Raw genomic sequence first — 27,574 nt, forward strand, 5'->3', positions numbered from 1 at the left:
CTGTATATACTTTATATATTATATGGCCACAATGGATGTTAATGCTTAACTGTCTTATGGTCTTCTAATGCTATTTAAATATAGGGTCCTTATTTGAGATATTTATACAGAGAAGCTCCCTGTGCATGCACTCATTTGTGTATTTAGCAGACACCTTTATCCAAAGCGACTTTCAGAGACTAGGGTGTGTGAACTATGCATCAGCTGCAGAGTCACTTACAATTACATCTCACCTGAAAGACGGAGCACAGGGAGGTTAAGTGACTTGCTCAGGGTCACACAATGAGTCAGTGGCTGAAGTGGGATTTGAACCGGGGACTTTCTGGTTACAAGCCCTTTTCTTTAACCACTGGACCACACAGCCTTCACTCCTTCACTCATCCCCAAACAACCCCACCCAGCTGAGCTGGGTAAGAATTGTTACTCATTAGAACCTGGCCAGGGTGAATAACAGCCATGTGATGTTTAGGGAACAAACATTTTTGTTTGCATTTTTACCATTTTATCTCTTATCTTAAACAGTATCAATATTGAAATGTAAGCTCCACATTTGCATTTGTTTTTTTCACAAACACAGACAGTAGCAGCTTATTCCTGATAACATGCTTTGGTGCTGAAAGCTTGTTGTTGTATGATCTCTTACGTCCCTGTGGGGTTGAGAAGTCACAGAGCAGGCTGGACAGGACCAATATTGTCATATGAAGAGGATTTAGTTGTTGACACAAATTCCAAATGTAAAACTCCTTGTAGAAAGTGTTAAAATTAAAAATCCTGTACAGAATGATATGAGCATCCTGTGATATCAGCATCCTATTTCTGCCGCGATCCATTCTGCTGGCTTTTCAATCAATGTTAATAATTTATTTTTAATCATTGTGCTACTGTAACATGAACCAGACATTCACAATTATCGGGAAGCCAAGACCTTGAAGTAATCCTTCTACAGTAAGCCATTTTACATTAACTGATAAGAAAACAGGGTTATGCATTTTAATGTAGTTGGATGAGCCAGTATAATCATCGCCAAGATCTAGAGAGCTTTCAACAAAATGTATTCAGTAAGAGAATTAGCTCAGTTCCCCTGTATCCGCCACCCACGATGAGTGAAATCTGTGAGAGCTTACAGGATAGAAACACAGATGCAAATTAGCAAAAGGACTACCAATAAATCAGTCCACCAAGCACAACCATTTTATATAATGCTCTCAAGTACTGTGTCCTCATTGTACACATAAAAACTATGCAAAAATATAAGAATGATTATCCATTGAGGACGGTCCGAATCATTGATCTTTATTTACTCGCTGATTCCCATCACTAAGCTAACGTTACCGTTAAAATGATATCATAGGCAGGGAATATGTACGTATTTAAATATTAAACCAGGAAAGAAGGCCCTTGATATGTAACATGATTTGTTTACAAGAGTCTCCTGACTCCTGGGGATGTACAAGAAAGTATAGCATTATTATTATTTTTTTTTAATTAACACAAAGTTTTTTGTTTTTTTTTGATACTGTGTTTCATCTTCTCTATCCTTTTGGGATTCTCTTTATTTTTGTATAGCACCACTTCTCAAAAACATTATCTGACACTTGTAATTCAAAACATAGTGGTGCTAATTTAAAAGAACGTAGCTGAAGAAGAAATAATTAAATAGACTGTTGTTCACAAATATTAAATATCAGGACCAATGTGAGCTTGACAGCTAGAGTGTTGTAAACAAATAAGAACAAATATTATAGCAATAGAATACTTAATAAAAGCTTATTGTATAGAAGATACTGTAAAAGATAAAGATAGTAACTAGTCTAATCGGTGACTAAAAACTGTTTGTTTGTCCTTCATGAAAATCAATACATTTGTGGATTTATGAACAACAGCCAGTGGTATATTGTCAAAACCAGTAACCCCTTAGCCACTGTAACGGTTTAATTTCTAAACTGCATTCATATGGTTTCTTTTAAAACTAAACTAATACAAATCATTCTGCGCAGTACTTTGCAGGGTGATTTGCAGATTGCTGATGTTTTAATGCGATTGCTTGGTTCTGTGGAGGTTCAGGGATTGATACCGTGAGTTCTTCTGTTTTACCTGCAGGGATGTGCTTGCAGGCCTTTGTGGAAGCCTTCTTCTACCTGGCCCAGCGGAGATTCAAGTCCCTCCCTCTTCACGAGCAAGTGACAGCACTGGCTGATCTGTGCGGAGCAGCAAAGCGGAGGGCAGCGTTAGCCGCCTGCCAGCCCGAAGGAATTCATTCAGTGCCGACTGCCCCAGCACCGCCTCATCATTTCAACTGCCCAGCAGCGGCCAGCAAATCTGCAGATTACAGGTTTCATCGACCCGTACTGCCCACTATCAAAGGAAACTGCATAGAAAACTCTGCCGTTAACTGATCTAGGTTCAGACCTAGACGCCAGCAACAGCTGAAACAGGGTCTCCCATTAAGGCTGCTGTTGACACTCATTGGCTGGGTTTTACAATGAATTCATACTGGCATCAGCAATGGATTGCGGCTAGGATCAGCAGAAGCTGATCAAGGAATTGGTGGATTTTTCTTTTTACTTTTTTTTTTTGTTACACACTGTTATTTATCTATTGAATTTCCAAAATCCACACAAAATGCAAGCTACAGCATATATATATATATATATATATATATATATATATATATATATATATATACTATATATCCCATGCCACGTGTGGATATGCAATACTTTGAAGTCTTATTTATATTAGATGTGTATTTCTTAATGCCACAGTAGTCTGGAATATATTTAATAATGAGATTTAAGAAGTGTTTGGGGTGTTTGAGGTCTTGGTTCAGCTCAAGGCAGATGCAACTGTAACTCAGAGTTTACTGTGTGTTATGTTATCGGTCTTCCAGATGATTTTGTCACTTTGGAAACTGACTATGAAGGCACTGCAGTCTGTTCCACATGGTAACACATCCAACCCATCCCCTCTCTTCCTTTTGTTAGGGTGTCAAGCTTCCTTTTTTTTCTGAATTCGTTATGAGAAACAAGATGTTAAATTGTCAGTTTGCTGTTAATTATGGTTATATAAATAGCTTGCACGGCATTTTAACAGGACTTAAAAAGGAATCACTATCACATAATGGTGCCTGCATCTCAGTGAAGTGGTTCATTTTAAATCTTGCATTCTAATATTTTATTAAACTTGTCTTCAACACTAGCGACATTAACCATTAATCACTGGTTGCTGCAGTATCATTTTGGGTCATGTTATGTATTAACCGGGAACAATTACATGTTACACATGTAATAACTGTTAATACGGATTGTGCATCGTTATGATTGATTGAGGTGAGGGTTACAGTAATACAATTAATGAATACAGTGGCAGTTATTCCTTGATTTTAATATAAACCTTTACCTAATTCAAACGATGCTTTTGTTACAGTGTATTCTGCATACCCATCCATTATAAAAGAGGTGCAAAGGAAAATGATGCCTAAGCATGTGGTTGTTTATAAAAATAAAAATATACTCTATATGTAAGAAGTGATAATGCAGCTGTATACAGTAGCTTTCACCAGGAACATTCTATATAGAAACGAATAGAACACAAGCCACTTGCTTCCCTTGCCTTCCCATAACATTCCTTATAAAGGTATTGCAGACAAAATGACACATCGGATGTACTTTCACTGGCCTTCCGTCACAAGATAACCTGTTTGCTTACTTTGTTTTGCAGACAGGAGCATTCACTGCAAAAAACGATATATCATCATATAAAAGCATAAATAACATACATTCAGATAATCTGGTACTTTTATTGGACTTTACCACTGCCTTGCAGATACAAGGCATTCAGTCTGTTTAATTGTTCTACTATGATACTACCAGATCTGGTTAGGATACCTGATTTGTGCACTGTCCAGTACAGTCAGTATCGTCATGAACTGTATTCTCATAATACATGTTTTCTTACCTGAAGAGTTTGATTTCAGCCTTATTTGTTATATGAATTGAATGGCATTTTGTATTCGGTACAGAAGCACAGTAGTACAGACATCTGAAGTACTGCTTAGCATTATTAACTTCCAAAAAAACTGTCTGTCTGTATGGCATTCATAAATCGATCTAGTTTTCCTGGTCATGGTAAATTAAGCAGTGGACTTGTATGCCCTGAGTGCCACATGGTTCACAAAACTAATAGCCACTGTTGTCAACCCTACTGCTGGTGGAGGCAGCGAGCAGAAGACTGATGAACACCTGAGACACAAAGGCTCTGCCTGAGTTACTGTCACACGTCAAAACAGCTGAACTTGTGGGTGTTGCTTTCCCCTTTTGTCAATATAATGTGTTCTGGGACGTTCTCCCACTGAAAAATGTTAGCTTTGTGGTCTGTAGCGTGTTGTACTTTTTCATACAATTGGCAACGTGTCTTCAGCCAACAGCTAGCAGTTTCTGTCATGTTTTGATTAATCCTCACTCAGGCAGTCCTGTGGGAATGTATCTCTGATTTGCAGGCTGTAGATTGGGGTCCCTTGATTCCATTCCTCTTTTTGTTCTTTTTATATAAGTTCTTCGTTTCTTCAAATACCCCTGGTGCTTCAACACTCTAAGCTGCTGCACTGCTGAGCTGCCATGCCAGAGAAAACATATTACACTCTCCAGAAAATGACAATCAGGCTGTCCAGATTCTTTGACAATCAAGCTGTCCAGATTCTTTTTCATCCTCCACCTCCACCAAGACATGTAGTTTGAATCATTCGCTTATGGCTGAATGCTGGTGGATTGATTTAAGTTTTTATTTGTTTTTGTTTTTATTTTATTTTACTCTGTAAATGAAACCTGTTAAAAGGCAATGTTTACATTCTCTGTAATAAAATTACTGTGCAGTATTTTCCCATCGGGTGGCACCGACTGCTATGTACAGTAAAAAGTATTTTTGGTATCAAAGGTAAACTATAACACCATAAAAGGTGACATTAGTTGCAATGGGTCAATTTCAACAAACTAAAAGGAGCATAGTTTGCTGTCAATACTAGTACTTTCTTTATTTGTTGGTTGGGGAAAAAAATATGAAAAGCCAAACTTTCCAGGTTTCTAAAATAGCAAATTAGGGGCATGCATTCCACGGCAAAATAAACAATCCTCTCCCTGGCATTCAAATGAGAAACAAGATTTCACCATTTAAATTGTTTGACTAGTGTTTTTATTATTTATTTATTTATTTTTACCATGACTCCTAATGTGATTTTGTGGATGGTACCTAGTGCCATTGGCAGTCAAATATGAATCTACAGTTTCTTTGAATTCTAATTTAGGACGCAGTGCCACTTGGTGGTCATGTGTTGTAACTACGGCAAGGATCCTAACAGCATCACACACTCCATTTAAAATTTAAACATCTGTGGAACCTTAGTGGCAGAATGTGTGCTGATTAAGGTGGCTAGGGGCTGTGTCAGGGTTAACATTAAAAGTGTATTATCAGTTTTACCCGAGGAACTTAAATTACATTTGTAAACCTCACAAAAAAAACAATAATATAACCTTTAAGAAAAATGTCTAGGTTTGTTTAATGATCAGTGCAGTATTTTATACTCACCAGGTGTTCTATCTTCTTATTCTGTCTTTTTTTAGGTCATGATATTATTAGATTTTTCAAGTAGGACAGAGAAGGCCTGTGGACATACTGTACATCGTAATAAAAAAAACTGTTTTAGCAGCTGACAAGCTAGCTGAGCCTTAGTGCAGCCAAGCTGGGAACAAGAACAACTGTAAATCATCAAGTTTCAGACAAGTAACTTAATTGCATTGAACTTACATTAGTTCAGAGAATGGAGTAATCAAATCAAAGTTTTTTTTTTTTTGTTTTTTTTTTTTGTTTTTTTAAGTTTAACCTTTTACCTTTTTTGAAATTGTGGACAAATCTCTTAATAAAACGATGGAAATGGCATTTTGTGATTTACTTCGGCTACACAACTTAAGTAAAACCAATACATCATTCAAGTTGAAATAGCAAAGAACTTTCATTTCAGAATCCTAGAATTGCTCACAGAAGGATTTTTCACGGGCTGCAGATTGACTTGGAGGTTGAGACAGCACCACTGACAACGCTGTTAGAGATACTTGCATCTGGATATCAATGACATCCGTCAAAAGAGAAGACGTCAAATCTGTGCAGGCCTGAGTAATACCAAGGCATTGAAAATGAAAGTCAAATAGATATTTTCTGCAGCTAATTAGAACCCTGAAGGAATACTGATTCTTACTTTCTGACTATCATCATCTTCTTTCCGCGTGACATACTCATATTGCTAAATATCCATTTTTTTTCCACTTCACTGATTCCTGCAAAACAATGGTCCTTAAATAACATACCAAGAGCCTGAAATTTATGCAGACTTAGCTCCCCAGCTGCACTGCATAACAAGCAATCCCAAGATTAAATCAATGTTCATCTGCAATATTAACTCTTTGGTACTTGAAACTTTCTCTGCTCTTTGGGATTTTAATTAAATATCAGGATCGTGACTACTTGTCTGGAGTGTGGGTGATTAGTGATTATTTGGTCCCTGGTCCTGCCTCTTGAGGGGAGAAGGAAGCCCCCAGCCTCTGGCGATGCCAGGTCAGCAGAACCGCTATAAAGCCATGCCCCCCCCCACCCCCAATACCGGGCACTGCCTGCAATAAAGTGGGGTTGGGGAGGTAGGGGATACGGTTGCAACTGTGATTGCATCAGCAACAGCCAGGTGAGTTTACCTGAGGTAACATACTGGGGAGTGATTGAAGGAGGAAGCAAACACTCATAATCCCTCCCCCGAATCTCAGCCTAGGCGTCTAAAGAAATTACAACAGCGAGCTAGGAAACAAGCCGTTTGTCTCTTTTCACCCACATGGACCAGGCTCCTGAATTCTGGAAGCAGTGTCCAGTCTGGGTTTGTTGGCATCTGACCTGTAGGGGTCGCTGAAGAGTAATGAGGCTCCTTTTCCCATGTTGTTTTTTTAATCCCTAACCCTGCGTGGATGTGAAAGCCAATGCAGTTTATAGCCGAGATTGGCATTTTTCGAGGCTAGTGGAATTTGAAGTAGTTAATGACAGAATTTTGATCAAGCTGATCCATTAATGCTTTTACTATTATATCTAAGTGATGTGGAGAGTACTGATTCTATCCAACACTGCGCTTGGACCTTGTAAGGGTGGTGCGGTTACAAGGCGGTTAGTTGTAAGTATACAGCTGTGGCCACCAGTTTTGCATCACCCTATAGAATTAACCAATTTTGCTTCATAAAGTGGAATGAAACCTGCTGAATAATGTTACGTTAACATATTGAATTACATACCGGTGGACCACCGCTTTCTGACTGTGACTGAAGTGATCTTAATTATGACTGGTCTATTAAATCAGACCACTTCAATGCTCATGATTTAACAACAAACTCAACCCCAATTTGATTTCAATGTATAACATTAAATAAAAATAAAAATCGCCCAACCAGCCTGGAAAGTTATAGCATGCCATTTTATTATTTTTACGACTCGCTTATTACTTCTTGTTTGCCTGGAGGTGGTATTAGGTTCATAGTTTATGTAGCACTTAATCAGTGTGAGTTACTTTCTTTCAAGTACAGGCCTCAATTCAATGGGAGCTATTAAATGGACTGTTTCTATTTGTTTTACTGATAGCTCTAATAAATATGTTTGTAACAAACTCCCACCCCGGCTGTAAATATAAAATGAGAGCTATCCGTGTCATGAATAAGTAGATGACCATGTAAAAACTGGACAGACAGATGGACATCCATATACAGTACCCCAGCTTCTTATAGTCTCAATAACTAGTGGTAAAGAATGCTGTAACTAAGTTTTATCACCACTTTTAAGAGGCTTCTCTAGATATACAGTAAGTGTGGCATACAGTACATAGGTGTGGTACTGAAAGACAGAAGGACTTCTCAGATTCTGATTCATATCTTGTGCTAAAGTTTCATCATAATTGTACAAGTGCTTCCCCATGCAAAACTGGAAAGCGTGGCATAGGGACATCTCCAAATCCTGGTGCTGGGAGATAAGGTGTATGAAGGCAGCGATTGATGGCACTGTATGCAGTTCAGGTTTCCATGTACTGGAATTTGACTGTGGGCTTCTTTCCTTCTCATTTGTTGTACAGTGTTGGCTTCTTTGTGCCTCTGCTCTGAAAAGCTGATTCAGCGCAGAGCTGTGAAACCTATTGCATTTGTTAAGAATGATATGCAAACCACACGTCTCAAAGCTTACATCCGTGGGATGGCACTGCATTAACGTTGGTAGAATCCTGCAGACTTGCAGGGTTCTGTTGCTCTGCGGTAATACACAGTATTGTAGAGTAAAACGTTTTTCCATTATTTATACACTGTGTGAAGCACGAAAGTGGGTATTGACCAAAGCTCTGGTGTTATGGCTACCGCTTGTGCTGATCAGCCTTGCCCAGCAGGGGTCTTACTGGCCTTGGGTGAAAGTCAGCTTGTATCTTCCAGAGCACCCTGTGCTACATGAGATGACAATTCCATCTAATATGAAGATGTTGCAGCTGGCTGACATTCATATTTATAGATACTATATGACAGTACCAAATTGGTATTCATTGGTCTTAACAGAACTACTGTAATATAAATAAAATATTACCACTTTCCCAGACACACACCATAGATTCCCCCTTCCTTTTTTAAAATCTCTGACAGCACCCCGAGTTTTTTTCCACTTCGCCATGTGATTTCCAGTACCCATTACAATTTATATGCACATCTACTAGTGCTCTGAGCTATGTCTCTCACACAATGCTTTGATGTGTGTTTTGAAGATTCCCTTACCCTTCCTTTGATCCATTAACGCACGCAACCTTTCAAATTTGCTTCACCCTACTGTATATTCTAGGGGAGCACGCTAGTTTTTTAAATGTACTTTATATATATATATATATAATTTTTTTTTTAAAATTGGAATTATACAATCATTTAGCAATCCCAGAATATTGTTCGGTGACTTGTTATATCGTAGAACTCTTAATAGAGTATCCTTAGTAAGTTAGATGGCATTCTCTGTTTTCCTTCACATCTGTACTAAAGTCTCATCTTTGGTAAGCAGTAAGCCAGGCAGTTTATTTTTTAGCATGTTAGCTTAAGGTATCTCCAGTTATTATACTATTATAGGCTCCAACGCATGTCAGAAGCACGGCCATATTGCCTTAATTATTATGCATATCCTGTATCACTCAGTGCACGGAGTCTAAAACATACGTGTTATTTTACAATAAAGGTCTATATACATTACAGAAATGATTGTTTTGCACTGAAAGGCATCATGAAAAATACTGTGTTATAGTAAATACGTAACCTGTTCACTTTACAGAATAATTATTATCTGCCATATGTATTGAATTTGGGAAATGAACCATTGTGCTCTGTAAGGGCAACCACTTAGAGGAGAATGATTAGTGTCATCGGAGTTCTTTATGATCTGTTTTATGAAATGTGCTATGAATCCTTCAGCCTTTCAATAAAGGCTTCTCAGATTTCTTTAAACCGTGTTTTTAATGTGTGAGCTTCAGTTCTATTAAATATACGCAAGCGGCATGTCTTCGATCATGAGAATGATCAAAGCAATACGCTGTCGCAGCATGTCTGCAAGCAGAATTGCAAAGTGTTGGATGAGCCGCACAGAGGCGTTGGCACACAATAACTCAAAAGCCCTGTCTTTTACAGTGCGTTAGGAGAAGTTACAAGAACAGCTATCATGTACGAAATACGGTAATATGTAAAAAATTCAACATTTGCCCACCAGGTAGCACTGTGTGCTATGCAGAAATACCCCAACATGTTAAAGGTGAAGTGCCCCATACAGTTTTCTTTATTTTTTCCACTTAAGAACCGTATACACCCATGTGGATAGCATAACCTGTAAAACTGCATTTAAAATTAAGGCAATTACCGCAGGTATATTTTGTGTAAACCTGAACACGATTACAGGACACTGTAAATAAAACAAAGTGTTTATCTATTAAACCCAACAAAAATAATAAATACGCCTTTAATGTTGTCAAATACATTGCTTAATATTCACATTTACTAAAGTTATACCTTAATCATATAAAGTTATACCATACTCACAGGCAGCAGTGTGGAGTAGTGGTTAGGGCTCTTGACTGGAAAGTTGTGGGTTCAATCCCAGGTGGGGGACACTGCTGCTGTACCCTTGAGAAAAGTACGTTACCTAGATTGCTCCAGTAAAAACTGTATAAATGGTTAATTGTATGTAAAAATAATGTAATTGTATGTATATAAAAAAGTGAAATCTTGTAACAGTTGTAAGTTGCCCTGGATAAGGGTGTCTGCTAAGAAATAAATAATAATATAATCAAATTACATTTTACATATGTTATTCCTATACACCACAGTGCAGCATAGCGCTTTCTGCTTGATCTGCAAATGACTTTAATTGCCTTTAATATATCATATTCTGGGATCCCAATTGCCAGATTTAATTTAGTATGCGTCCTGTTGACAGATATTGTACGATGGACAGAGCTTGCAGCCTGGGAGATCTACACAGCCTCTGCTATAGTAGGAATGAACATTGTCTTTATTTCAGCTTTATTTTATTTCGGAGATTTTTTTGCATAGCACCATCTGGTGGCTCGATGTTGCATTTGCAGGTCTTAAAAGTCCAATACTATTGGTTCATCCAAACTTTACAGGCTCAGCAATATCAATAATGCTTGTGTAATATGGTGGAGAATGGAATTCATTAAAAGTGTATGACCAGGCAAAAAACTATAAGGAGAGTGCAGTACATTCTGTAAAGAATTGCTGCCCTGCAAAAAAATACTTGCGTGTTTCCTTAATACTGGAATAAAGTATGCCTCTGACATACAAAAAAACACTCTGAAATCCCACCAGCTGCAAAGCTTCTAAGACAACCGATGGCTTAAATAGATTGGACGATCACCCAAGGCGCTCTCGTCAGTGCTCCGGCAGGCTTGCCTTCTGGTGACTTCATTCAGACGGCACTCGGTTTTCCTGTAAGAAAACTAATTTTACCCAAAAAAAACTGGTCTTCCCTCGCTAAAATTTCACGCCACAGGGGGATTACATTGGAACAGCAACTAGGTCAGTAGAGAAATGTAGAACAGAGTGCATTATTCAATACAGCCCTTTCCTTTCACGACAGGTTACAAATGAAGTGTACTACATTTCAATTGTAACTGATTCTAATTGGCCTCAAGCCACAATAGGGCAATTGTTGTGTTTTAATTAAAGAGGCAACCCCAATTGCCAATAAGAGCTCTCCCTCTAACCAGACTGTTTAAAATACATTAAAAGTTTCTCATGTAGTAGACTCGTTATTGCTTTGATTGTATTTTGTAATGTTGTGGGGTTAAACTCTCAACTATTTAAAATATTAAACCCAATTTTGAATTGTCCAATTCAAATGTTGACTCACTGATCAACCCCCAAACAAGATTCTCAGTCCTTTTAATGCAGGACATTAGAAAGCTAACTAACTTTCCCCACTAACCCACGAGAGTTCAGAGTTCAGAGGCAGCACTCCCTGTGGATCCCCATCTAGGATCATCAACTGAGCAGGAGTGTCCTTGTTGGATGAGCCAGTGGGGACCCCCAACAGTACCGTTCCATCAATTCAAAAAGAAAAACATTTCAGCTAAATGTTTATTTTTCTCCGATATATATATATATATATATATATATATATATATATATTCTGTTTCCTGTGACGTCAGTGATCAGGGAATATGTTTTTGAACAAACAGAGAGGGAGAGTCAACTTGATTGTGCGAATACCCCCTGTCAGGATTTTGATGATAATTATAAGACAGAGATGATAATAATATAATGCAAATCTGTCATATAGCTCCTCCAGGTTTCTGATAAAAATAAATAAATAAATAAATAAATAAATAAATAATGAATTATTAAACAGCACCGCTATTTGTTGAACTTTTAATATTTTATTCAGCTTATTTTCCTGCTGTTTGTTTTTCAAGACATAGCTGATAAAAAGGGGTTAATTTTACAGGGCTGGCAGTCAGCTGGCTGCGGGATGTCAATCAAAATTGGAAGCAGTATCAGGTGCCCATGGACTGAGTGCCCAGTCGGTTGAACAGTGTCTAGAGTGAAATTCAACATCAAATGACTCTAACTGCTTTAACCATGTTCTGGGTAACCAGCAAGCAGTCAGAAATGTGTGCTCCAGAACTAACATTTTCAGCAGGGGTTGACAACAGCAACTGTTTAGCAATGTGCCTACCTGGTCCATCTATTCAGAACAAGTTAACTTGTCTTGTCAAGGAGTGACTTAACTGGGAGACATACTCTGCCCACTTCCTGACAGAGAGATGGGAAGGAGGAGGGGATCCAAACTTGTTCTCCAGCTGTTGCAGATGCTTGCCAACAGAGAGCTGGATCAGTGATGGTGAAACATGAACTAGATTGGCAGCACATGAGACAGAAGCCTTTTCTATTTATTTATTGATAGCGACGGGATGGCACAAGCTGCAGCAATACAAGCCTCCACACCTTGCCCGTTATCCTCCGAGCAAACTGCATCCATGGCTTTACACCCTCAGTCAAACCCACCCAGTCCCCGTTATTCCCTATGGTAGTTATGACAGATTTGGTGGTGGCATCACGTGGGCCGACCTAATTACACTACCCAAACGCCAGCTCGCCCATATCATAATATTTAATACTTTATTGCTCATAAAATGGGTTCATATTTGCTCTCAATGATTTTTTTTTCTTCAATAAATACTCAGTAAGCAATTGAGAGCCTGTGTTGTCCCTATTTAATAATTTCATTGATTGCACCACACGATTTCTGTAATTACACTTTTTTCCCCCCTCATACATTTTCAGTGACTAATTAGTTTCTCCCTCCCAGGATAAACATTGTAGGAATCCTTTAAGGATATAATCAGCTCAACATCATGAAAACAAACAGTTGTTTGGAGCTGAACTCATCTGTTCTAAAAAGAGGGGAGAATGGCACAATACCTTTATTTTAAATCTTCCTCGTCCTAGCATCAATTTGCATACCACTGAACTGTTCCCCATAGAAGGACTGGCGTGAAGCTGAAGGCATTGCACACACAGATTATGTTTTATATATGCTCTCTAGAATCGAAACATTAACACATTAACATTAATAATGCAGCCTCGTATGGTTGTGCAATATTGTGCATACTGTGTAGTGTAGATTGATTTACCGTATCCTCTGGAAGCCTAATATTTATAACAAAGATCAAGTTACAAAGGGGTGTCCGACACCTGTACCATTGGATCCTGTCCGGTGGTGTATCGTGATAGGTGAGCTGAGTTGACACAGTTCCACCAAAATGACGATTTATTCGCGAGACGTTGCACGCATAACGGTAAATAGATGCACATTATTTAATTACAATATATTTAGTGCAGTGCTATACGTTTCAATACACCGCTTCTTTGAGTGGCCAAACGCGGTTAAAAACAAAATAAATTTACATTAATTTGACAAAGCGTGGTAAGCAGGCCCCGGATGAGACCGAAACCCTGTCGTTTGCATATTTTTGTTGTTTTAACTTAACAAAACACTTCCCCTAATTTGTAGGGGTTTTCTTCAGTTAAACCCACATTTGGAACTGCGCCTGTTGTAACAGTGGCGTGCCCACAGGTAGTTTAACAAGTGCCTTATGTTCAAACTAAGAAGGCCTTGTGTAGTCTTTGTTTTATGTTTTTGATAGTTTCATTTCTTTAAATAATACTTCACACACACTTCTACAGCTGCTAGCTATCACCATGCTTTTCATTATGACTGCATGGTTCCGTTTTATAGGTCAGGTTGCCCTGACTGGTTTGGAACCAGATCCCAGAATTGAAGACCAGTGTCCAAGCCAAACACATTCTCAAATGAGCAACCCAGGCTATATCGTTATACGTGCAATTATTTACCTGTCTGTCAGCCCTGGCTCCCGGTAATGTTCTGCATCTGCCAGCTCTTTCCAGCATCAGCTTGCCATTGTGAAAAGACTTTAAAACCTTGTCAAACTTCAGCAAGATATAAAATTAGATCACCATAACCTGCATCCACTGTATGCACATGTAAGAAAAGTTTGACTGTCGGCCGTCATACTTTATACCCTACATGTTGATACTCTCACGTGAAAAGCAGTTCTCTAGATACGCAGGCAAAATTCTAAAGTGTGCCTTGTGTACTCACGTATATAGTGCCTTCTCCTTCTTTATTCCCCTCATGCTGGGGATATGCATCCCTAGTGGTGTAAAATAATACACCCCACCACTAGAAACAGGACAGACGTATAGAGGTCAAGGAGAGGAATGATAACTATTAAACATGGTAAGGTACATAGGGTATGCCGATTTAGAACGTTAGACACTGACAGTAGTGATACCGGGCTGTTAAAAGGATTAACTGTGCTCTCCAATATTAGCATTTTCTGGAACAGCGATGGGTCTTTTGGCTGTTGAATGTTTAGTCTTGGAGCCAGCTGACACCTTATATCTTCAGACGGCTCCAGTCTGTGCCTCTCACAGGAGCTCATTACAGTGCAGTTAAATGAGGCACAGGTGGTAATGCCACATAGTGTTTAATTGATGAATGATATCTCCCGTAGTTTTGTGTGTGAAAAAATGTGAAATATGGATGCCAAACAAAGGCAGGTGTTCAGTATAGTTTTTTACCTTGCTTTCTCAGGTTTATTTATTCAATATCTTTATACATGACTGCATGGGGACTGTGCACCAACAAACATCTGGAACAAGTGTCATGAGCAGCAAACTTTATTAACTTTCTAAATTGTAAAGTTTCTTTATAAAAACAGACTTAAACATATTCTTTAAATAACACCAGATTAAGCTGTGTATATAGGGCCACACCATTTCCAATAATTCAAAACAGCCTGTACATTGTGGTGTTTGTCAGGCTCCAGCTTTAAAACTAAACCCCCAAGTGAAAGTAATGTCCCCTCGCATTTCAAAGTGTTGAAAGTAAGTTTTGCAAGAAGTTCCGAGTTTTAGGAAAGCAAAGCTGTAAACTTCACGTTGCTCCAGTGTATGGGTAAAAGAAGAGGCTGTATTGGTGCCATTTCTTTATCGTAAATGTATAACTTTAATATGCAGATTATGCCCTTTAGAGGCAATGTTATTATTTATGCATGAGATGTGAGAAGGCTAGGGAGACAACTAATTGGCTTCAGAATGCACTTCTTTGCTGAATGGTTCTTGAAGAACTGCCTTGGTGAAGAAAAAGAGTCAATATAAATCCAAATTTAATGACTTTAAAAGAAAAATCCATATATTAAAGTGTCTCTTTTGTATAAGTGATAAAACATTCATGGATTTCCTTTTCAAAGGGGAACAGATTTGATTTCATTCATTATTTAAATGCAACATTAATTTTTCAGAACATTACTGAAGCCGGTGAACACCACGACTCAATGTTTTTTTTTTTTGCTAAAGGGTGTGCTGATCTCATTGCTGTAGTTGCATTTTTTGCAAACTATTATTAGCTCCTTTTTAATAAATTGGACCTGCTTGGAAATATCTGGATGATGTTAGGTTGTGATGATGCTTTATCTTATGTGCAGGAAACGTGGGTTTCCATTGATGGGGAAACACATCGATTCTCTTTCAAAAATAGGGGGACCCACTTGTCTGGTTTTGTGATGTGTTGTGATATCCTTTTCTATTCATTCAAGGTAGTCTATGGGGGTAGAACAAGGGCATTGACTTCACCACAGTAGTCGAACACTTCTCTACCTGCTGAGGGGCTGTACAGCCAACTGCTTGGGACACAAGGCAATCTAATGACAGCTCGGACTGGGGCATAGCCGTCTTCAAAATATGCTTCAGCCTGCATATCAGCCGTCCATTTCCCCATCTTATTCTGCAGAGCAAAGGTGTCGAGACATATCTTATGTACTGCTTTATTCAAGTTGTATCTATTAGCAGAGTGGAGCTTTATTTATTTATTATTATTATTACTACTTAATTGGTAATAGGATCTGATTATTCTCAACTGATGTACAGGGTGGGAGTAAAAAAAATAAATAAATAAAAAAGCACAATTTTGTCTATGCTGTATTGCAGCTGTGTAGTTGTTAAGGCTATTTGCTTAGTCTGTGATTCATAACGTGATTATCTGTCTTTTGTATTGAGCTGCTTTAATTGAGTACCACATCAATACGTAGAAATAGGGCTTTTGCGTTGCTCTTGCAGGGGGTCATTGCTTTTGTTGGGAGCTGTGTGTATTTAAAAAGAGCACTTGTTCATAAAAGGGCAGTGTAGCTTTGAGATTTGCCTATGATGTGAGTACCGTATGAAATGGCAGCTACGAAAGAATGCAGAATAATCTTTTCAAGGTGAAATTTAAACCATCTATGACAACCATGAGCAAGCTGCTAGATACCTTGCTATAGATGAGATTAAGGCCAAATAGCAACAGCAGCCCAGTGGAGCTTAATATTCATGAACAGGTTTTATCCAGGCTAGGCTAACCAATATCACGTTTCAAGATTGTTTATTCATGCTGAGGAGATGTGTGTAACAGTGTACTGTTGGTGCAGACATATTTTTCAGAAAACAGCAGAAATGGCACAAAGCAGAAACTTAAAATAGCTAAATAAAACTTTAATAATTCTAGCTGCAAATGTACATAAATTGCACAGCCACGTCATTTTTTTTTTAAACACAAACAACTTTCTCTGTACATTATGACCTGTGTTCTTTTTCTTTTTTCGTAAACTGAAGCAAATCCAGCGAAATACTTTAATTCATTTTTAACATACTTACAAAAGAGATTATAAAACACACAACAACAGCTTTTCAGAAACAAGTTATGCGCAACACCAGGAGTCAGGGAGAGAGGTATATCTCATGATGACACAGTGATGAATGTGTGTTTTAATATTTCTATCTATCCAGATATATATATAGATATTTATTTTTAATAGTGGAGCACTACAGTACTGTGAATACTAAGCTACAGTATACGTGAATGCCATTTACTTGGGTCTGTCCAACAGAGTGCCTCACTGTAACTACATACTTTTATTTTTTGAAAGGCTTAATATTTATATTTTTTAATCGACTTTGTATGGGAAGATAAATGCAAAATGAAATATCGTTCTTTTAAAGCTGTACATTTGAATACCTCCCCAAAGTGGGAAGAAAATAGGCAGAAAGATATTTCCAGAACTGTACAAGTCATGAGAAAGAGTAGAGAAATGTGACTTTCCTATAGATATACAGTGCTCCCTCGTTTTTATTTGGAATCGGACATGCACACCCAAAAACTGTGAAATACTGAAACCAGCGAAATTAGTACACAGACAGTATCATTTAATGTCAAAGTGGCCTAACCAGAAATGAACTGCATTCAAGAACTATCGTATTGTAAAATAATGAGGCAGCACTGTAGAGCCTTTCATTCATATTCACTTTCTTAACTTTCCTTTGGATTTTTTGTGGTAAATTCAGTTTCACAAATCATTTAGTCCAGTGTAATCTACAGCTAGCTGCAGTACTTGTCAGTAATGCAACTAGATGACATCCTTATCTTATATCTGGTGCAACAGCCGATCAGCAATAAAACAGCCAATTTCAGCGTCCTCAAGCCAAGCTCGTACTCCAGTCTACTAAAAATGTTAGATATACCACCTCCTGAAACGGCTGGTTAGAGAGCCAGTCTTTTGGGATTTACAGAACCTTATCATCCCGAACATTCTTTTATTTTATTTTTTGATACAGAGGACAGAAGCACAGATGCAGTCACATCTCTGTCTATAGTAGTGGGTTTGTTTGCTTGTCACCAGTATGTGGTATTCGTTCTTCGAAGCAAAACACTGAAACGTTCGGGGTTATTGGAATTCATAATCGAGTTCTTGTGCTCACCTCCGGTACTGGCCGTTCAGGGAATTTATTATCTAGATCCAAGTCCACAGCTCTGGCCAAAAGTTTTGCATCACCTCAAATTTTAGGATTGGGACCGAATAAAAAGTAAAACGATATGAACATAATTTAGATCTTTAATTTAACTTCATGTAATCAAAGAAACTACAAAATAAAATCGCAAAAGTCTAACGGAAGCCATAATAGTAGTATAGTATTTCATGTTAGATTTTTGAAATGTTAAATTTTAAAAATTTTCTTTAAGTATATGGAAAACTACAAAGCGTTATGTAATTCAATATGTTAACGGAACATTATTCAGCAGGCTGCAGTGAGGAGGAATTAGATTAGTATCCACAGTTAAACAGGTAGGATTATTTATAATATTAATCATGCAGATATGTAGCTATACAGGTACCTATTTATATGGGATAGGGAAAATATAATCTAGTATTTGTTACTGCATTTACTTATATACCTTATGTGGTTTTCTTATTTGCTTCCCCCAGAAGATTCAGATATCGATCTCAATTGTATAATTAGAACCATTTTTAAAATCTAAAAACTGATCAGTGTTTTGCTTTAAAAAATGGATACCTGCACATCCAAAAAGACCTAAAAAAACAGCAGAAAAAATGCAATTGAAACCGTCTCAATAAGCAGCATTAGAAATAACTATTTTACTATTTACAATACTTCTGTGAATTAGGTACAGTAGAAAGAAACACAGGGAACATTAGGTAGAAATATTGTGATTTTTTTGTTTGTTTGTTTTTTTTACATCATTTAGTTTTTCTCTAGTAAATGCTTTCTTTTTATTTGTTATATTTAAGCACATACAAAGTATGCCACACATTATAAAGTGGTAACTTTTCCTTCCTCACAGTTGGTAACAGAAGCTAAACCTGCAGTATTACTGTCTGTAACACTGGAAAAAAAACAAAAAAAAAACATGCAGAAACAATTTTACAGGTAAAAAATATAAAAATATTGAAGGCTGAAATGTTTGGTGTTGGTGCATTGGGAGGGGAATTAAAATGATAAACTAATGTGAGATAACTTTTTTGCATTTCCAGCTTGTGTTTCAGACTGGCACCCTTTCATTTAAAGCTAAAGTGGATGAAGAATGCTATAAGTATGGATTTTACAGCACTCCACCTCTGCTACATGATGAGTATAAGACAAGATGTTTTAAACAGTGGTTCTTTGCTTTTTCTAAAAATCAATACAAGCAAAATAAAACTGTTAGAAGCCCAATACTTGATTGTTACCGGATTGGCTAAGTGCTCCATTCCTCTATATGTGATCCCTGAATATGATTTCCCTTTATTTTTAAAATCCGGATGCAAACAGGGTCATCTGTTTACATAGCAGGAATGGTTGGGTGTCAAGCTACCATGCCACTCGCAAGACAAAAAGAAAAGAAGCAAATGCTACCTAAAGGAAGACAGAAATCCCAGAGGCCCTTGGTCCCAGTGGAGTGGTGATTGTATTAAGATGATCTACATTCACTGCTTCTTAATTTCTCAGAGATACAACTTTGTGCCCGCTTCGCTATAGTTGTCCAAATCTCCAGTCATGTATAAAGTGTCACAATTCTATCTTCCAGTCCCCAAGTGTTCCATGCTGTGTCTGTTTTAATTTGCTTTTAAACAGGGCTTGGATAGAAAGCTTTTCTGTTAAAAGAAAAAAGGTTTTGGAGCGGCAAGAGTGTAGAGTTTATTACAAGTGCATTAGGTCACTTAGTTATGTAAAGAGCTCTAAAAGTCAGTGCTTTAAACTTTCTAATTGTACAAGCAGCTCTGCACTGCAATATCCTCTCAGACAGCATGTCTGCAAGTGTGTCGGGCATTTTATTAAAAATTACAATTTTTTTTTTTTCATTTACAGAATTATTTGCATTTACAGAATATAATCATTACAGTTATGATCTATCAATAAATCAATTAAATTATGTACATACTGTATATATATATATATATATATATATATATATATATATATATATATATATATATACACATATACATATACATATATATATATATATATATATATATATATATATATATATATATATATATATATATATATATATTGCACATATAACCTAGTAAATGTTTGGCAAATGCAGTTGAAACGGATTTGAGAATCAGCTCAACCATAAATTTAAACACTCAATCATAAAATTCTGGGTTAAAACTATAAGAAACTGAATTCATGTTGACAAACACAGAAGACTTCATTTGCCAAAATGTGGCTTTGCTTGAGTTTTTCTTTTGCTTTTGCCTATAAGAATCAGTAACCTGTTCTGTGGGCGTGCTCAGAAATTCATGCCTTTTTTGAAGATTAACATGACAAAAAGAATGAGAATAAATAAATATTAATAATAATATTAATAAAATCGCATGAATCTGAAGTGGCCCGTAACCCTTCACATTTTCCTTGAGCAGCATGGTGACACAGCTGAACTTTCCCTTTTGGTTTTTCCCAGATGCAATTTATCAGCATTTTGCACAGTTGAGAAAAGTCCCAGCATGTCCAATCCCTCACTTACAGCACTGCATCAACCAGACCCCCTATGGTTACAGTTTCATATTGTAATGCACTCAACAGCTGTAGAAAATGACAAGCCTTAATGAGGAAAGATGGGCCAGGCTTACAACTTTGGAACTGTTCAATTTGGCCTACAATGCATGAAGGGCTGTCCTGTAAAGATGTAAATCTGTGCCAAATCAGATGAGTCGAAGCCTTGTATGAAGGGAATTACTGTGTAAAATACATCAAAAAGGAGTGGCTTTCTAGCATTAGCTGAATCAGGACTTCATTACCGTGCTCTGGATTGAGAGGCATCAAGCACTGACGGCAACTCGGCACAATATAAAAACTCTGAGCTCTTCAAACCTCCAGCGCTGCTCATTACTGCAAAGATATAAAAATCCTCCAGCGCTGAGGTTTTACCTGGCTCCCCAGATCACGTTAGTTCTGTAGCTGACACTAGGAATGGCTTATTACAGGCAGCTTATTACAAGACTTTACACTACCTACTCCTGAAAAGTAAATAGAGTACAAACTAGAACCAGTGGACTTAAATATACACAAGGAATATAGTGGTTCTTGACAAGCAGGTCTCAGCATAGGTGTTCAGCTTGTATTATATGCAGAAAGTCCTCACCTCTTGTTCCAGGTGAATTTTCAAACCAAGCTACAGGAGGTTTATCAGTTTTGTCAGCTTGTTTTCTTCACCAGGGATCCACCTGGCAGCGTTTAGGTCCTTGATTAAAAGCCACACATATTAAAATTAATATTTCCATTGAAAATAATGGAAATGTATATAGAGTTTAAGGTCAAGATTAGATTTTTTTTAACCAGGCTATTAAAATGCTATTAGCATAATTTGTGTGTGTGTGTGTGTTTTTTCCCCCCTCTGTGCATAAAATGTGGCTGTTAGCAGTTCTCAGTTTTTGTTGCATGTTGTGTAATGTCCCGTAATGCTTGGCAAAGTTTTCTTTTATCTTTTCTTTCTATTGTTTGCTCGGTTAAGCGTTATTAACAGTTGCTGCTGTTCCTGAACTCTCCGTTTTCTGTGATTTGCAGTTTCGTGGGGTTTGTTGGCGAGATCCCATTGCGAGTCTGCATGCTGTACCGTTCCTTCAGCTGTGTAAGTGCACTCATTAACCTGGCGTTTGCTGCGTCCAGAGAGGCAATGCGTTTTTCCTGCAGATAAATGAGAAACAGAGTCAATGTGTTTAATGGTGTTTCCAAAGCAACATGTAGAGTAGATAGACTTGGCTTTGCCTCATGCTGCAGTACATAATGATCCTACGTCTGTGGTTATCTCTTCATAACCATACACCCGGTAGAGCTTGTATAGACTACTCTGTCGCAGATCCAGTAATAGTAACTTTTTGTAAATTAAGTTAGTTTAAACAAAAAATCTTTAGAGCCCTTAAATTTCCCTAAATGAATGTGTGTGACTGTTAGAGGCCTAACAGTTTGATATTTAGGCTGATATTTTTAGAACCAACAGGAGTTTATTCAAAGCTTGCTCTTCAACCTATATATTTTTCCTATTCATATTTAAATACAGGGGTTGTAAATATATTCAGTTGTAAACATTTATTTTAAGATTAGAGACTTGTCTTGCTTTCAAAATGCATTTTTTCCATATTTTACTAATCCTTAAACTGTATTTCTGCACCATTTTACTTTGTAATTAGCCTGCATTAACATTTAGAGAGAGTCAAAAACTAATTAAAAATTTCAATTGCATTTTGTTGCATCTCTAAAATGGCTGTAATATTCTCCAAATAACCTTTTAAATTAAAGTTTAATATAATAATGCCTACTCTTACGTCTGTTAAAACAGCCTTCCATGCCATGAATTAAAATATTCATGCAGAATTTCACTAGATACAGCCATAGTGCTTTACACTTTGCAAGTCAGCATTAAACATGGTGCAATGTTATGTAAATAACACAATAGAGGTTCAATAGATTAGCACTTTGTCTGGATATTCCTCTACATATTATATCTTGATCTAAAGAAAAGGGCTTGTATTGCAAAATATGCGTTTTCATCAAGGGGAGTTTTTATTTTTTAGACAACATTAATCATCCTCCCACCAGAGGGTGCTATGTAACTGGACAGTGAAATAAGTAGACCTAAATATTGTAGAGAGAGACTAATGGTATCAACCTGGGCATCAATGATCTTCTGTTTGGAATCCACTACAGCCTGCATTTCAGAATGATCTTTCTTTAATTCTTCCTCTACGGACATCAACCTAAAAAAAACAAAAATTCAAAGCTGTTAAAAAGCTTCATGTTGCATTAATGTGAACAGGAACATTTAGTCCTTAAAAATAGTGGCGTTCGCATAATTGTAAAGTTGTTAATAAATCAATGCGCTTATTACTGAAGTTAATGCAATAGTCTCACTACTTGCACTTTGCAAATGTAAATGTACTGCTCATTACACAGCTGTGCTGATCATGGCTGGCTTTTGTCTACCCAAAAAACCAACCAAACAAACAAACAAACAAAAAAAAACATTAATTTATGATTTTACAACTTCTGTAATGAAAGTGTCTTCTGGGGTAGGTTGAGTTCATTCATACACTGAATAACTACTGGATCATGGATCTCACGGAGATTGCTCTGTCTATGCAGTATAGTATAGGGTGGAATACTTGAGAAATAAGTACCCCTGCACTAAGCCTCTCTCAATTTCTACAATCTCTGTTCTGTCTGACCACACTGCTTGCTCTTTTTCACTGATGTCCTTAACTTAATTTTACTCATGAAACCATTCTTGGGAATGGCGTTCCTTGCACTGAAAGTTGCTGTAATCCTGATATTTGGTAGGTGAACTCAAATGGATGAGCAGGGTTGGGGTCAATTCCTGTTTTCATTTCGAATTCCTCTTTAAAATCAATTCCAAGTTCCAATTCCCATTCCCTTTTAATCAGTTCCAACACACCATTCATCACAATTACAATTAGCGGTATTCTGTTAAAATGAGCGTCTCACAGTGGCAACAAATTACTTCAGTTTAAGTCACTGTTAATGTCAATTAAACTGGCTTAAAATGAAAGCAGTAGGAATTGAAATTGGGAATTGATTTTTAAAAAGGAAATGGAATTGGAGTTGAAAAACAGGACTTGACCGCGACCCTGTTGAAGAGTATGTGGTCCTGCCCTTGCTCCGCGCTGTACCTGCTGATGATGCCTTTCATCTGGAGCTCCTTGTCCTCCTGCTGCCTCCGGAGCCTCTCCTCCCCCTCTTCCAGCCTGGCCTGGTACTCCAACAGCATCTTCTGGGCCTGCTCCTCCTGGCTCTTCAGCCTGGACTCGTACTCCTCCTGCTTCTTACTTGACAGGCGCAGCTTGTCCTGCAATATCGCCACCTCCTGCTGGTACTTTAAATACAAATACAAACCAACAGAAATTAAGGTTTTGCAATGATATCAACCCCAGGCTTCATAAGACACACAAGAAAAGCGACTATATTTAGTCCTAATAATTCGAACTTTCTATCTCTTCTTAATTTGTATTTATATTTGATGCAGTGGAGTAGATTACTTTATTTGGGAGGGCAATCATGTTGGCTCCCAGTGACCTGAATCACGATGTGTTTTCTTGTGCATAAGCTTTGGGTTGTGGATAACAGCATTTATTGGAATCTGGACATTGGATGTAATACATGAAGAATACAAACTCCCAGTTGTGTTCTGATGAGATCCACAGTGATACAGAAAACACACTTTTGGTCGTGATCATAACTAGGTCACTGTCGGTACCTAAAGGTAAGGTTGGGAGTTTTTTTTTCCCCTGTGGAAAAGAGGGAGCCTCAGTTAAAATCTCTGTTTACTGCAGAACCAAAGGCAAATGGTTAGCTTTGCATACAAATCAGGTATTGCAGATACTGAAGCCGGTCAAGTCTGTTCATTCTCAGGAGAGCCTTGGCCAATTATGCGCCTCCCCCTGAGAGCTCTCATCTAATGTTGGCAGTGGAATAACCTGGACTCGAACCAGCGACCTCTAGGCTATAAGGCACATCCTGCACTACATGCGGTGCGCCTTTACTGGATGCGCCACTCGGAAGCCCCTTATGTTTTTCAAACTTTTGGGAATAATTCCAATTAAATGGTTCTTCACAGTATGTGTCTCAATGTTAAAGTCCAATTTGACTGTGAAACATGTTAGTTGCTTAAATAGTGTGTAGGGAACTCATTATTCACATTGGTTTGAAATACAAAGGGCTCTAGCAAATCAAGATGTCGATTAGTGTTTTTGGACTGAATTTGTATCTTGATGAATTTGGTGGATTCACAAGCCTGGTACAAATAGGAACCATCTGACAAAAAAACAAACTTTTGGCAAAAGTAAACTTTTTTCAGATTCTCTGTGTGAACAGTATGTTACAGAAAGACATACAAGAGGCAACTGGGCTTGTTTTTTTTTTTTTTTATATTTATTTATTTATTTATTTATTATTATTATTTTTTTTATTTTTTTTATTTTTAAAATTTAGTCGTCGCCAATTATTTTTACCCCGGTTTTCACCCCAATTTAGCATGCCCAATTATTATCTGTATCCCCGGCTCACCGCTCGCAGCCCCCCCGCCGACTCGGGAAACGGAGGCTGGAACACGCGTCCTCCGAAACGTGCTCCTTCCAAGCCGTCATTTTTCGCACTGCAGATCCACAGCAATGCCACCAGACCTATAGTGCCGGAGGACAACACAGATCTGGTGGCTCCGCTGCAGAGCCACAGGCGCCCTATCGGCCACAGGGGTCGCTGATGCGCGGTGAGCCGTGGATTCCCCTGCCGACCTAAGCCCTCCCTACCCGGGCAGCGCTCAGCCAATTGTGCGCCGCCCCCTAGGAACTCTCGGTCACGGTCAGCTGTGACATAGCCTGGATTCGAACCTGCGATCTCCAGGCTATAGGGCACATCCTGCGAGGAGCGCCTTTACTGGATGCGCCACTCGGGAGCCCCGGCAACTGGGCTTGTTACTATGAGAGGACAGGACTATACTGGCTTTTCTGGAAAAGACTGTACATGACATGAAAAAAATAAAGTTTTTTCAGCCTTTGCTCTGCAGGAAACTGAATGTTCCAAACTCCTGCTGTGAAGGATAATACATTGTGTCCTGCGTATGATTTACTTTTCAGCTAAAACCTACAAAATCATGTATCATGTTACTTGCTCCTAGACCGTCAGTGTTGCAGCTTATGAGGCTTTCTTTGTTAATTAAATTTGAGGATAACATTTTTTCTTTTTGTTATATAGAATTGGTGGTACTTGACATTTTGAGACTGAAAGTTTGGCTTTTTTTAATACAAGATGCACCAATTTGAAACAGATTGCAAAATGTAAGACTAACTAGCACTGCAGTCTACGCAGGTAAATCAAGCCTATCGGTGATAATGTATAGTGGTTCTACCCATCAGAAGTGCTTCAGGCACACTGTAATCATCCTTTGAGATAAACCAGTTTGAAAAGAAATTTCCATTACAATAGTGCATTCCATTTTAAATGTAGAAGGTTCCCATCTCCATGCCACTTCTTTACATTTGTCAGGTGTTGTCCCGACATTAACCACTACTTGGCTGTATGCAGATATAAATGTAAGATATATAGACCTGACACTGAGCATCGTACCCAGGTAAATGTGTTGTGAGCTACTGTAATATACTGTACAGCTCTAAGCAGCAGCTGAATTGGCCAATGAATGAAACTGACTGTGCATTTGGTGGCTGTAAAAACAATTCCATGTTTCTGCCTTCATGAGTTTTCATGGTTTTTCTCATTTAAAACACACTTCACTACTTTCACATTTCTCAAGGAATCTTTTCCCCATTGGAAATAATGGACTATGTTGTGTTGTGCACTGTCTGCAAATGTTGCAAATTCTATGAGGGGGATTTAGTGCAGGCAGAGTTGTCTTGCATTGGGGAATAGTATATTTGCACCTGGTAAAAAGTGTTTTGGAGGCAAGTGTTGTTGGGCTGTGTTAGTATTTGCCCTTTTTGTCACAGATGTGGTGTGAAGATGAGCAGGAGACTAGAACAGCCAGATGACAGTAAAATGACGCTGCCATTTCATTACCAAATTGTAGTGCATGTCTGGCTTGGGGGTTTTTCCTCAAGTAAGCCAAAGGCGGCGGTGGTAGGGAAGCAATGCACAGATAAACTATGTGTTCTCTTCTAGCTAAAATTAGATGAAAAAGATGTGTAAAATATAGAAGGATCAGCAAAAGAATGACAATGGAAAGGATAACAACCCAGCATGGCAATCTACACTGCCCGACAAACAACACAATCAGGCCAACAGCGCTGGCAGGGACACTGGCAGTAAGCAAAAAGAAGGGACAGAAAGATGTAGAACTAATGCAAGGATCCACACAGCCAGTGCAGATAGTGAGGCAGCAAGAGATGCTACAGTAGGGGTGGCTAAGAAAATGGTTATTATCATCTTAATGAAGTTAGGAAGGTCCCAAGCTGGCAGTCTCCACCAATACTTGAAAACACTTGCGTGTTACTGTCTGGAGAAGTTTGATTTTCTTCCAGGGCCGACCTGCTTTTCCCAAAGTGTCAGTTCATATTGAAGTTCAGTTGTTCGTTGGCTTGGGAGGTTAGGGTATACCCTGTCTCCTGTCTTTGTGTTTACAGGAATAGGTGGAAGTGTTTTGTGATAGCCTGAGCAAACTCCCAGAAACCATCCCACTTTGTCACGATGAGATATTGAAGATAAATCTTAATAATGCATCGGAAACATGGCGCAAATAGTTTTTTTTTCTTTTTTTTTGGACTGTCGCCAACTTTGTGTTTAATCATTCATTATCCATCCATTTTTATACCATTGGCTGCTACTGAAATGTTTAACTGAGAATTTAGTCTAGCAAGCATTAAGCACCAGTTTAACTTTTATTTATTTACCCCTTGATATTTATTTCCTCACACAGTAAGAGGAGGACTGCAAACTGATCTGCTGCTGATCCAGAGGTAGAAGAAATGGACACTTGATTGTTTTTATTGAATTAACCAGTAGATCATTTAGGTCAAGATTTTTGTTGATGTGTTGGCACAGTGTTCCTGGACACTAACATCATGCTGGCACTGCTGTTGCTGAACAGTTTCCAATCCAAGCAC

At 38.1% G+C, this 27,574-nt stretch overlaps 2 protein-coding genes across 8 annotated transcripts in view; one reads left to right on the top strand and one right to left on the bottom strand.

The window, feature by feature from the left end:
* LOC117396864 (tubulin polyglutamylase TTLL11-like) overlaps positions 1 to 9,986 on the top strand; it is a 47,029-nt gene extending 37,043 nt beyond the window's left edge. The window contains exon 9 of the mRNA XM_059005465.1: positions 2,101 to 9,986. Coding sequence (XP_058861448.1) covers positions 2,101 to 2,396 — 296 coding nt within the window. The 3' untranslated portion in view covers positions 2,397 to 9,986. The remainder of the gene's footprint in view (positions 1 to 2,100) is intronic.
* Positions 9,987 to 19,998: 10,012 nt separating this feature from the next.
* LOC131702889 (disabled homolog 2-interacting protein-like) overlaps positions 19,999 to 27,574 on the bottom strand; it is a 237,203-nt gene continuing 229,627 nt past the window's right edge. For all 7 annotated transcript variants that reach the window (XM_059005245.1, XM_059005244.1, XM_059005247.1 and 4 more), the window contains 3 exons: positions 23,633 to 23,835; positions 22,615 to 22,702; positions 19,999 to 21,632 (listed from right to left, as the gene is read on the bottom strand). In XM_059005245.1, coding sequence (XP_058861228.1) covers positions 21,465 to 21,632; positions 22,615 to 22,702; positions 23,633 to 23,835 — 459 coding nt within the window. In that variant the 3' untranslated portion in view covers positions 19,999 to 21,464. The remainder of the gene's footprint in view (positions 21,633 to 22,614; positions 22,703 to 23,632; positions 23,836 to 27,574) is intronic.

Source organism: Acipenser ruthenus, chromosome 31, assembly GCF_902713425.1.
Source record: "Acipenser ruthenus chromosome 31, fAciRut3.2 maternal haplotype, whole genome shotgun sequence".
NCBI lineage: Eukaryota > Metazoa > Chordata > Actinopteri > Acipenseriformes > Acipenseridae > Acipenser > Acipenser ruthenus.